Genomic DNA, 12,943 nt, shown 5'->3' on the forward strand with positions numbered 1-12,943 from the left:
CGAATTTGCCTACAAATACTTTCCTGCAAGTCTACGTTGCGTCTGCGTAAATCAACAGAACTCTGTGTGGAATGGGAAAAGAGGGTGGAAACTAAAGTAGATGAATTAATTGTTCTGGAATGCGCGTTATAAGGATACAACAATGAGGTAGGTAGCCTAGTGTTTTTCTCACTGTTGTATTGTTAAGTGGCCTAGGCTGTTGCAGGACGAGGTTTGTAACTCATTTTCATTAGGCTACTTTAAATGTCACTAACGCCATTAAAGTACAGTTTGATAAAGTTAACTTTTTGATGATGCCATAGCCTAATAGGCCCAATCAAATAAATTCTCCATATGCGCGCGCGCAACATGTTGTCGTCGATTATTATCATGGAGGGTGTTGTGATGGTGATGTCGGGGGATACAATGTATGCAGTTGACAAATATTCCATATTTTTAGAAGGCCTATTTTGTGAAATAGTTTCTTAGTCCCCAAGCCTATTCTGTAAAATATGGCTCCTTAAATCGACCCCTTGCTCCTGCACCCTAAACACGGAAGATCTGTGATCTGTGTGGATTACACAAGAAATGTGCATTAGCAATATGGCGCAAATTCCACCTGACCTATTACAGATTTCCATATTGTTTATGCCCATCTAATCCGCTCAGCTCTCCACAAGTGTATAATGTTTATGGGCTAGGGGTTGATTTGGGAATCTGTATATGTCCACATTTTGATCTTCTTTCTCCTGAGTGCAGAGTCCTTCTCCGTGGCTGCAAAGGTCTTCGGCGGTCCTATCTCGTGGCACCCATACTACTCCTTCTCCTGGTCGGTGCTGCCTTGACTGCCCTCCTCCCTTCCATCGAGGACCGTGGCAATGTCGGCGCCATGGGAGCCCTTCGCCGTAGAGCCACCGCCGGCAGCAATGCCAACGCCATTCCCAGGCACCAAATGGAAGAGCAGGCAGAGCAGGACGCCACCGCCTTTACCATAGTCATACAGACGTACAACCGCACCGACGTGCTCCTGAAACTGCTCAACCATTACCAGGCGGTACCACACCTGCGGCGGGTCATCATCGTGTGGAACAACATTGGGGAGCGGACCCCCCAAGAGCTCTGGGACGCCCTGGGGCCCCACCCCATCCCCGTGGTGTTCAAAGAGCAGCGCGTCAACCGCATGCGCAACCGACTTCAGCCGTTTGCCGAGATCGATACCGACGGTGAGGTGTGAGTGAGTGAATAAGAGGGTCAGACAGAGAGACAGAGATGGCGTTAAGGTGGCTTTCCAAAGTGTCTACCTCACTTAGCCATTCATCCGAGATAGATACCGACGGGTGAGGTGTGAGTGTGGAAGAAAGACACAGACAGACAGACCAGTGGAGGCTGCTGAGAGAAGCACCGCTCATAATAATGGCTGCAATGGAGTCAATGGAATGGTATCAAATACATCAAAGATGTGGTTTCCATGTGGTTGATACCATTCCATTGACTCCATTCCAGCCATTATGAGCCGTCCTCCCCTCAGCAGCCTCCACTGTGACACAGACTGACTGACTGACAGACACTCTCCTCATCTCCTTTGGACAGTCGGGTATACAGGCACAACAACGCTGTTTTAGGAAGTATTTAATCATCTAATGGTAATACTCTGTGTTCAACTTCTCTCCTCAGCTGTGTTGATGCTGGACGATGACACGTTGGTCAGCGTTCCAGATATCAGTTTTGCCTTCTCTGTGTGGAAGGTATGTACTTCCAACAATACACTGTATAGAAGATATCAGTAATCAGGGGATGCGTTCAGGATGGTGCAGCATAACCGAACGTTACAGATAGAAATGCCATAAAGAGCTGGCATTATTATGGAATTCCATTGAGGTCCTTCGGCGTCTAAAACCCGTCACACTAACATTGATCCGTCAGGGAGATGATTGCCCATTCTACATAATAGCCTATTACTGAATTACTATTGGAATGTTCCTCAATGTAGTCCCCTACTCTCATCCTCTCAACAGCAATTCCCAGATCAGATAGTTGGATTCGTGCCCCGTAAACATGTTACCACGGTGACGGGGGTCTACAGCTACGGCAGCTTTGAACTCCAGGACCCAGAGATGGGAGGAGGTGACAGGTACAGTGCCCTCAGAAAGTATTCACACCCCTTGACTTTTTCCCACATTTTGTTGTGTTACAGCCTGAATTTAAAATGGATTAAATTGAGATGTTGTGTCACTGGCCTACACACAATATCCCATAATGTCAAAGTGGAATTATGTTTTTAGAGTTTTTTTACGAATTAATTAAAAACGAAAAGCTGAAATGTTTTGAGTCAATAAGTATTCAACCCCTTTGTTATAGCAAGCCTAAATAAATTCAGGAGTAAAAATGTGCTTAACAAGCCACATCATAACTTGCATAGACTCACTCTGTGTTCAGTAATAGTGTTTAACATTATTTTTTTAATCAATCAATCAAATGTATTTATAAAGGCCATTTTACATCAGCAGATGTCACAAAGTGCTATACAGAAACCCAGCCTAAAACCCCAAACAGCAAGCAATGCAGATGTAGAAGCACGGTGGCTAGGAAAAACTCCCTAGAAAGGCAGGAACCTAGGAAGAAACCTAGAGAGGAGCCAGGCTCTGAGGGGTGGCCAGTCCTCTTCTGGCTGTGCCGGGTGGAGATTATAAGAGTACATGGCAATTTAAGGCCAGATTGTTCTTCAATATGATCAAACATTCATAGATGACCAGCAGGGTCAAATAATAATCACAGTGGTTGTGGAGGGTGCAACAGGTCAGTACCTCAGGAGTAAATGTCAGTTGGCTTTTCATAGCCGAGCATTCAGAGGTTGAGACAGCAGGTGCGGAAGAGAGAGAGAGTCGAAAACAGCAGGACAAGGTAGCACGTCGGGTGAACAGGTCAGGGTTCCCTAGCCGCAGGCAGAACAGTTGAAACTGGAGCAGCAACACGACCAGGTGGACTGGGGACAGCCAGGAGTCATCAGGCCAGGTAGTCCTGATCCTAGGTCTCAGGTCCTCCGGGAGGGGAGTGAGAGAGAGAGAATTAGCGGGAGCATACTTAAATTCACACAGGACACCAGATAAGACAGGAGAATTACACCAGATATAACAGACTGACCCTAGCCCCCCGGCACATAGACTATTGCAGCATAGATACTGGAGGCTGAGACGGGTGTATCGGGGGACACTGTGGCCCCGTCCGACAATACCCCCGGACAGGGCCAACCAGGCACGATATAACCCCACCCACTTTGCCAAAGCACAGCCCCCACACCACTAGAGGGATATCAACAGACCACCAATTTACTACCCTGAGACAAGGCTGAGTATAGCCCACGAAGATCTCCTTCACCGCACAAGCCTGAGAGGGCGCAAAACCGGACAGGAAGAACACGTCTGTGACTCAACCCACTCAAGTGACGCGCACCTCCTAGGGACGGCATGGAAGAGCACTAGTAAGCCAGTGACTCAGCCCTCGTAATAGGGTCAGAGGCAGAGAATCCCAGTGGAGAGAGGGGAGCCAGCCAGGCAGAGACAGCAAGGGTGGTTCGTCTCTCCAGTGCCTTGCCGTTCACCTTCGCACCCCTGGGCCAGACTACACTCAATCATAGGACCTACTGAAGAGAGGTAAAGACTTAAAGGTTGAGACCGAGTCTGCGTCTCTCACATGCATAGGCAGACCATTCCATAAAAATTGAGCTCTATAGGAGAAAGCCCTGCCTCCTGTTGTTTGCTTAGAAGTTCTAGGGACAATAAGGAGGCCTGCGTCTTGTAACCGTAGTGTACGTGTAGGTATGTACGGCAGGACCAAATCGGAGAGATAGGTAGGAGCAAGCCCATGTAATGCTTTGTAGGTTAGCAGTAAAACCTTGAAATCAGCCCTAGCCTTAACAGGAAGCCAATGTAGAGAGACTAGCACCGGAGTAGTATGATCAAGTATGTTTAGCACTAACTTAAGTTTATTCAGTGCTTTATCCGGGTAGCCGGAGAGTAGAGCATTGCAGTAGTCTAATCTAGAAGTGACAAAAGCATGGATTAGCTCTTCTGGATCATTTTTGGACAAAACATTTCAGATTTTTGCAATGTTACGAAGATGGAAAAAGGCTGTCCTTGAAATATTCTTGATATGTTTGTCAAAAGAGAGATCAGGGTCCAGAGTAACGCCGAGGTCCTTCACAGTTTTATTTGAGACGACTGAACAGCCATCAAGATGAATTGTCAGATCAAACAGCAGATCTCTTTGTTTCTTGGGACCTAGAACTAGCATCTCTGTTTTGTCCAAGTTTAAAAGTAAAATGTACCCCACACATACAATTATCTGTAAGGTTCCTCAGTCGAGCAGTGAATTTTAAACACAGATTCAACCACAAAGACCAGGGAGGTTTTCCAATGCCTCGCAAAGAATGGCACCTATCTATTGGTAGATGGGTAAAAAAAAAAAAAAAAGCAGACATTGAATATCCCTTTGAGCATGGTGAAGTTATTCATTACACTTTGGATGTTGTATCAATACACCCAGTCACTACAAAGATACAGGCGTGCTTCCTAACAGTTGCCAGAGAGGAAGGAAACCGCTCAGGGATTTCACCAATGGTGACTTTAAAACAGTTACATAGTTTCATGGCTGTGATGGGAGAAAACTGAGGATGGATCAACAACATTGTAGTTACACCACAATACTAACCTAAATGACAGAGTGAAAAGAAGGAAGCCTGTACATAAATAAAATATTCTAAAACATGCATCCTGTTTGCAACAAGGCACTAAAGTAATGCCGAAAATGTGACTAAGAAATGAACTTTATGTCCTGAATACACAGTGTTATGTTTGGGGCAAATCCAACACAACACATCACTGAGTACCATTCCATATTTTCAAGCATGGTGGTGGCTGCATCATATTATGGGTATGCTTGTCATCGGCAAGGACTAGGACGTTTTTTTAGGATAAAAATAAATTTAAATAGAGCTAAGGACAGGCAAAATCCTAGAGGAGAACTTGGTTCTGTCTGCTTTCCAACAGACACTGGGAGATGAATTCATCTTTCAGCAGGACATGAACCTTAAACACAAGGCCAAATATACACTGGAGTTGCTTACCAAGACGACATTGAATGTTCCTGTGTGGCCTAGTTACAGTTTTGACTTAAATCGTCTTGAAAATCTATGGCATTGGTTGGCTAGCAATGATCAACAATCAATTTGAAAGAGCTTGAAGAATTTTGAAAAGAATAATGGGCAAATATTGTACAATCCAGGTGTGCAAAGCTCTTAGACTTATCCAGAAAGAAGCACAGCTGTAATCGCTGCCAAAGGTGATTCAGGGGTGTGAATACTTATTTATGTTTTCACTTTGGTATTATGTGGAAAAAAATCTATGTAATCCATTTTGAATTCAGGCTGTAACACCACAAAATGTGGAATACGTCAAGGGGGTGTGAATACTTTCTGAAGACACTATAACTGCAACCCTTATGGGGTATAGAAATGTTTGACATATCTAGACAGAATGTCTACGTGTAGACACTGTAGCTCTAAACATGTTCATCTGTGTCTTGCACCCTGATGCATTTTTAAAACAATCAGAATGTTGGCCCTGCTTTCAACACCGCTACAGGTACTCCATGGTGCTGATCGGCGCCGCCTTCTTCCACCGCCGCTACCTGCAGCTCTTCCAGGAGCAGCCGCCAGAGGTGCACGCCCTGGTGGACGACACGCAGAACTGCGACGACATCGCCATGAACTTTGCCGTGGCAGCGGAGCTACAGCGAGGTTCCGAGGCCATAAAAAGTAGACCCTCTGGCATCTTCGTGAAGCCTGTGGATATGCGCAACCTGGAGAGGGACGCCAGCAGCGGGTACCTAGGCATGTGGCACCGTCCCGAACACTTGCTCCAGCGCTCTTACTGCCTGAACCGGCTGGCACAGATCTACGGCGCGATGCCCCTGAGGTACTCGAACATGATGCTGTGCCAGTTTGGCTTCCCAAGCTATGCCAACCACAAGAGCAGGGGCTGACTGGCACAGGGGGGCGCGGACTGGCATTGACAGGTGGCGAACACAGCGGACATTCAGGTTGGTCAATGTACAGGTGTTGGGATGTGACAGGGTAAGGGGATGACGATTTGATTGGGTGAGGAGTTTTGGGTGGGGATACAGAGTAGATTGCAAGCCAAGGTTTATGGAATAGAATGGTTGGGTTAGTATTGTACAGCTGAAATTAAGTATGTAGGATTGTGTAACACAAAGCGTTAAAGAGGATTAACACTAAAATGTGAGGATTCTGGTTGGGTAATGGTTAGGTTTTTGGGATACCCTAAAGTAGGGTTCTCTCTGTCTTTTTGTAGGAGAGAGAAAGGATTCCTTATTATGACCTCATCAGGACTAGATCTCTGAGATGTTACCTCCAGGACCAAACACCGACAACACGGCAGATGGTCCAACAAGCGGTGCCTTACTAAAGATGGACTCTTTACGTTAACCTGCTCTGACAATCTGACAGACAAGATGTCAGTATTAAACCAGAGTACTTTTTGCTGTTGCCAAAATCACAGGATATTACATGGCACTGTATAGACTTTAGTTAGTGCAATTGCTTTTACCGCCAGCAGATGTAAGCATTGCAATATGCACATTTGCACAGGGCATGAACAGTACTGTAACTGTTCAAAAGTCTAATTGGACTTTTGCCTTACTTTGTGTCTGTACTTAACTTGTCAGGGATTCAGATGTGTATATGATGAATGATTAAATGTGATGAGACACACACACAGGTGCTCATACAATCGCAGACAACTGAGAATATTCCTTTGATTCTGAGATGCATAATGTTTGAAGGTCAAGTGAACATTTTAAATCTACTGGTGTTAAACATTATTACAATGTCAGGACTTGAATAATGGATGCTCTCTGCTCTTGCTCGGCTGAAACTTTGCAGTGTTAAACGGTACTTACTGGAATTATGTGAATATTGCGCTGACTTTGCTCTGGTGGAAACTGGTGCTGTTTCTGGCGACTGCCTCCCTGACATGACTGTTTCAGGGTGAATATCTACAGGACTTGTAGCAAGTATCTTCTCTTTTACCATTTCTGTTGCCTTAGAGCCTGAAATTGTGATGCATTGAAAAAGGCTGTCCCTCCAAACTGTTTGTCTTTCTATCAGATTTCATATCATCTGCCTTTAAAATGGTTTGTCTGCCAAAAATCTACTATGGTGTATCTCAACGATGCATCATTTTGCCGTTTTGTTTCTTTTCTACATGACATGTAGATCACTGGAACATTTATTCTCTCATTGATTTTGTTTTTGTTGTTTTGTTATGATTTTGGCTGTTTGTTGTTAGAGCTATGTTGCAAATCATTAGTTTGGGTTGGGTTCTTTGAGGTTGATGTGCTGTGCAACAATTAAAGGCTTTAATATACATTTTGTAATCTTTTTTTTAATGTTATAAAAATAAGAAGGTTTACGTCAGCATATGGACTATTCTGTTAGACAAGCAGCTGGTCCCTTCAGGGCTGGCTATCTGAACATTCTCTTTACATGGCACTATTTTGAACAGGCCAGGCTGTGATTCTGATTGGATAGTGGTCTAATGGCTCCCAGGAGGAATAATCAAAACGAAACGCTGGTTTAGTTCTGGAAATCCCCAGGCCTAAATGGACCATTTTAGTTCAGTCTTTTTTTATATTTGTAATCATCCTTTCTTCTCTGGGTTGAGGCACGTATGAGGAAACTGGACTCCGGTCTATTGGAAGTGGGTTTGTTATGTTTCAGCTCCAAAGTCCAACTAGCCCCTTCCTGTTCCAGTCCTTTTTTGTTATTGCTGGGTGCCTGAAGAATACGACCGATATTCATCGACCACATTGCATGGTTTACAAAATAGTGTTTGTATTGGCGGGGAATATGTTCACATTTTCAGGAGGAACTTGCATCAAACAAAAAGGAAGAATGTTTTTGTTTGAACAGTTAACCAGTTGAGTGCCGGTGCCTGGATTAGAAGACCTCACTCACCGGTTGGTTTATGACCAGGCTGATTCTATCCAGTAGAGGAAATGCTAAACACACAATCACCCTGACACACACACACACACAAACACATCCTGACACACAGATCTACTAGTCACAGCAAAGATATCTGATGACTTCTGACAGGAGCGCATTCGGGAAAGTATTTAGACCCCTTGACCTTTTCCACATTTTGTTATGTTACAGCCTTATTCTAAAATTGATTAAATTAAACAAAATTCCTCATCAATCTACACACAATAACCCATAATGACGAAGTGAAAACTGGTTTTTAGATTTCTTTGCAAATTTATTAAAAAGAAAAAACAAATACCTTATTTACATACAGTTGAAGTCAGAAGTTTACATACACTTAGGTTGGAGTCATTAAAACTTGTTTTTCAACCACTCCACAAATTTCTTGTTAACAAACTATAGTTTTGGCAAGTCGGTTAGGACATGTACTTTGCATGACACAAGTAATTTTTCCAACAATTGTTTACAGACAGATTATTTCACTTATAATTCACTGTATCACAATTCCAGTGGGTCAGAAGTTTACATACACTAAGTTGACTGTGCCTTTAAACAGCTTGGAAAATTCCAGAAAATGATGTCATGGCTTTAGAAACTTCTGATAGGCTAATTGACATAATTTGAGTCAATTGGAGGTGTACCTGTGGATGTATTTCAAGGCCTACCTTCAAACTCAGTGCCTCTTTGCTTGACATCATGGGAAAATCAAAAGAAATCAGCCAAGACCTCAGAAAAAAATGGTAGACCTCCACAAGTCTGGTTCATCCTTGGGAGCAATTTCCAAACGCCTGAAGGTACCACGTTAATCTGTACAAACAATAGTACGCCAGTATAAACACCATGGGACCACGTAGCCGTCATATCGCTCAGGAAGGAGACGCGTTCTGTCTCCTAGAGATGAATGTACTTTGGTGCGAAAAGTGCAAATCAATCCCAGAACAACAGTAAAGGACCTTGTGAAGATGCTGGAGAAAACAGGTACAAAAGTATTTATATCCACAGTAAAACGAGTCCTATATCGACATAACCTGAAAGGCCGCTCAGCAAGGAATAGCCACTGCTCCAAAACCGCCATAAAAAAGCCAGACTACGGTTTGCAACTGCACATGGGGTCAAAGATCGTACTTTTTGGAGAAATGTCCTCTGGTCTGATGAAACAAAAATAGAACTGTTTGGCCATAATGACCATTGTTATGTTTGGAGGAAAAAGGGGGTTGCTTGCAAGCCGAAGAACACCATCCCAACCGTGAAGCATGGGGGTGGCAGCATCATGCTGTGGGGGTGCTTTGCTGCAGGAAGGACTGGTGCACTTCACAAAATTGATGGCATCATGAGGGGCCATCCTGCCACCCAGGACCTCTATACCAGGCGGTGTCAGAGGAAGGCTCTAAAAATGGTCAAAGACTCCAGCCACCCTAGTCATAGACTGTTCTCTCTGCTACCGCACGGCAAGTGGTACCGGAGCGCCAAGTCTTGGTCCAAAAGGCTTCTTAACAGCTTCTACCCCCAAGCCATAAGACTCCTGAACAGCTAATCATGGCTACCTGGACTATTTGCATTGTTCCCCCTCTTTTACGCTGCTGCTACCCACATGTACATATTACCTCAATTACCATGACTAACCGGTGCCCCCGCACATTGACTCTGTACCGGTACCCCCTGTATATAGCCTCCCTACTGTTATTTTATTTTACTGCTGCTCTTTAATTATTTTCTACTTAACACTTTTTTGTATTTTCTTAAAAAATTGCATTGTTGGTTAAGGGCTTGTAAGTAAGCATTTCACTGTTTCACTGTTGTATTTGGCGCATGTGGCAAATAAGATTTGATTTGAAAAAAATTAATAAATGGAAGATCAGTCTCACACTTCCCAGAAGAGTTGGCAGACCATGAGTCCCATTGTTTCTGAGATGGTTTCTTTGATATGGAGTGACCATATCCTCAGTCAGGTCTATTTTGTCTTCGTGTGCTCTGTTTGGCAGAATGACACTTTTCATTGCTCCTTCCCCATTCTCCAACTCTTATCTAAATCACTGTGAGTGTCTTTTCAAACAAACCTTTCATTGTCATCTTTATTACAATAAATCTGTACAAAACATATTGATTCATCATTACTGATTCACATAAAAAACATTACATAAAACTCTGGACCCCCTCATGAGAACTTAAACAAATCAGTATGTGCAGCAATAATGTAAACTCCAGTGAAAGAGCTGCAGAGACACAATGCCCTGAGCTGGTGGTTGACTAATTAAGTATTATCAGATGATATAAGTCATAATCTGTGGAATCATCAGTTATGTTCATGGCTTTGTACATCCGCCAGTAGAGAACACACATAAACAAATCACATGGGTCTCGATACAATCCGTATCGCGGAAGTTCATCGCTATAGTGCGGGGTCTAAACTGTCCTTGCAAGTTCATATGAACTTGTCTTGCTTGCTCTCCTCAGGAACTGTATCATAATCGTTGCCGCGGTCACGATGGAAACGGAGCACACGGCAGGTATGATGACGGTCTTTGGACTGGCGGATTTATCTGGAAAGGATGAGATTTAAAGTTAGCAGACTCCATATCCATTTTTCAAACATTACTCTATGTCTCAGTTCACTCTAAGTCTGTCATCTTTACATTTGAGTCTTTTAGCCGACGCTCTTATCCAGAGCGACATACAGTTAGTGCATTCATCTTAAGATAGCTGGGTGAGCATATCACAATTGTCCCTTAAAGTAGTTATCAGCAAAGTCAGCAAAGTCAGAAAAAGAGAAGTGATTTTTTTGGGGTTGTATGTTTGTATGTACACTGAACAAAAATATGAACGCAACATTTAAATTGTTCCATTCGCTGAAATAAAAGATCCCAGAAATGTTCCATTCGCACAAAAAGCATATTTCTCTAAAATGTTGTGCACAAATCTGTTTACATCCCTGTTAGTGAGCATTTATCCTTTGCCAATACAATCCATTCACCTGACAAGTGTGGCATATCAAGAAGATTAATAAACAGCATGATTATTACACAGGTGCACCTTGTGCTGGGGACACTCTAAAATGGGCAGTTTTGTGACACAACACAATGCCACAGATGTTTTAAGTTTTGAGGGAGCGTTCAATTGGCATGCTGACTGCAGGGATGTCCACTAGAGCTGTTGCCAGATAATTTTATGTTCATTTCTTTACCATAAGCCGCCTCCAACGTCATTTTAGAGAATTTAGCAGTACGTCCAACCGGCCTCACGACTGCAGAACACGTGTATGGCGTGGTGTGGGCGAGCGGGTTTGCTGATGTCAACATTGTGAACAGAGTGCCCCATGGTGGCGGTTGGGTTATGGTATGGGCAGGCATAAGCTACGGATAATGAACACAATTCCATTTTATCGATGGCAATTTGAATGCAAAGATACCGTGACGAGATCCTGAGGTCCTTTGTAAGGCAATTTATTTAAGGTACACTACCAGTCAAAAGTTTGGACACACCTACTCATTCAAGGGTTTTTCTTTATTTTTACTATTTTTTACATTGTAGAATAATAGTGAAGACATCAAAACTATGAAATAACACATATTGAATCATGTAGTAACCAAAAAAGTGTTAAACAAATCAAAATATATTTTATATTTGAGATTCTTCAAATAGCCACCCTTTGCTTTGATGACAGCTTTGCACACTCTTGGCATTCTCTCAACCAGCTTCATGAGGTAGTCACCTTGAATACATTTCAATTAACAGGTGTGCCTTCTTAAAAGTTATATTGTGGAATTTTATTCCTTATTGTGTTTGAGCCAATCAGTTGTGTTGTGAAAAGGTGGGGGGGTATACAGAAGATAGCCCTATTTGGTAAAAGACCAAGTCCATATTATGGCAAGAACAGCTCAAATAATCAAAGAGAAATGACAATTCATCATTACTTTAAGACATGAAGGTCAGTCAATACGGAACATTTCAAGAACTTTGAAAGTTTCTTCAAGTGCAGTCACAAAAACCATCAAGCGCTATGATGAAACTGGCTCTCATGAGGACCACCACAGGAATGGAAGACCCAGAGTTACCTCTGCTGCAGAGGATAAGTTCATTAGAGTTACCAGCCTCAGAAATTGCAGCCCAAATAAATGCTTCACAGAGGTCAAGTAACAGACACATCTCAACATCAACTGTTCAGAGGGGACTATGTGAATCAGGCCTTCGTGGTCGAATTGCTGCAAAGAACCCACTACTAAAGGACACCAATAAGAAGAAGAGACCTGCTTGGGCCAAGAAACACGAGCAATGGACATTAGACCGGTGGAAATTTGTTATTTGGTGTGGAGTCCAAATTGGAGATTTTTGGTTCCAACCGCCGTGTCTTTGTGAGACGCGGTGTGGGTGAACGGATGACCTCTGCATGTGTATTTCCCACTGTAAAGCATGGAGGAGGTGGTGTTATGGTGTGGGGGTGCTTTGCTGGTGACACTGTCAGTGATTTATTTAGAATTCAAGCACACTTAACCAGCATGGCTACCACAGCATTCTGCAGCGATACGCCATCCCATCTGGTTTGGGCTTAGTGGGACTATCATTTGTTTTTCAACAGAACAATGACCCAACACACCTCCAGGCTGTGTAAGGGCTATTTGACCAAGAAGGAGAGTGATGGAGTGCTGCATCAGATGACCTGGCCTCCACAATCCCCCGACCTCAACCCAATTGAGATGGTTTGGGATGAGTCGGACCGCAGAGTGAAGGAAAAACAGCCAACAAGTGCTCAGCATATGTGGGAACTCCTTCAAGACTGTTGGAAAAGCATTCCAGGTGAAGCTGGTTGAGAGAATGCCAAGAGTGTGCAAAGCTGTCATCAAGGCAAAGGGTGGCTATTTGAAGAATCTCAAATATAAAATATATTTTGATTTGTTTAACACTTTT

At 43.3% G+C, this 12,943-nt stretch overlaps 2 protein-coding genes across 3 annotated transcripts in view; one reads left to right on the plus strand and one right to left on the minus strand.

The window, feature by feature from the left end:
- Nucleotides 1–56: 56 nt before the first annotated feature.
- On the plus strand, nt 57–7,421 carry extl2 (exostosin-like glycosyltransferase 2). 2 transcript variants are annotated; one of them, XR_014614771.1, is made up of 6 exons: nt 57–147; nt 739–1,202; nt 1,654–1,724; nt 1,995–2,110; nt 5,619–6,075; nt 6,348–7,421. XR_014614771.1 is itself a non-coding variant. In XM_084183849.1 (5 exons), the coding sequence occupies exons 1-5, from the start codon at nt 143–145 to the stop codon at nt 6,016–6,018; spliced, it is 1,056 nt and encodes a 351-aa protein (XP_084039975.1). In that variant the 5' UTR covers nt 57–142; the 3' UTR covers nt 6,019–6,109. The 2 variants fall into 2 exon arrangements, 1 of the variants encoding a protein (XP_084039975.1); XM_084183849.1 differs by lacking the exon at nt 6,348–7,421 and having other exon boundaries at nt 5,619–6,109.
- Nucleotides 7,422–10,095: 2,674 nt separating this feature from the next.
- Nucleotides 10,096–12,943, minus strand: part of LOC311146518 (vascular cell adhesion protein 1-like) — a 33,632-nt gene continuing 30,784 nt past the window's right edge. Inside the window, exon 10 of the mRNA XM_084183035.1 lies at nt 10,096–10,581. Within this exon, the coding sequence (XP_084039161.1) occupies nt 10,445–10,581 (137 nt within the window). The 3' untranslated portion in view covers nt 10,096–10,444. The remainder of the gene's footprint in view (nt 10,582–12,943) is intronic.

The sequence above is a fragment of the Coregonus lavaretus genome, assembly GCF_964263955.1.
Source record: "Coregonus lavaretus genome assembly, chromosome: 19".
Lineage (NCBI taxonomy): Eukaryota > Metazoa > Chordata > Actinopteri > Salmoniformes > Salmonidae > Coregonus > Coregonus lavaretus.

Coding starts and splice junctions, on each gene's coding strand:
- extl2 (XM_084183849.1), top strand. Junction 1,203..1,653: donor TGCCGAGATCGATACCGACG/GTGAGGTGTGAG, acceptor TTCTCTCCTCAG/CTGTGTTGATGCTGGACGAT. Junction 1,725..1,994: donor TTGCCTTCTCTGTGTGGAAG/GTATGTACTTCC, acceptor TCCTCTCAACAG/CAATTCCCAGATCAGATAGT.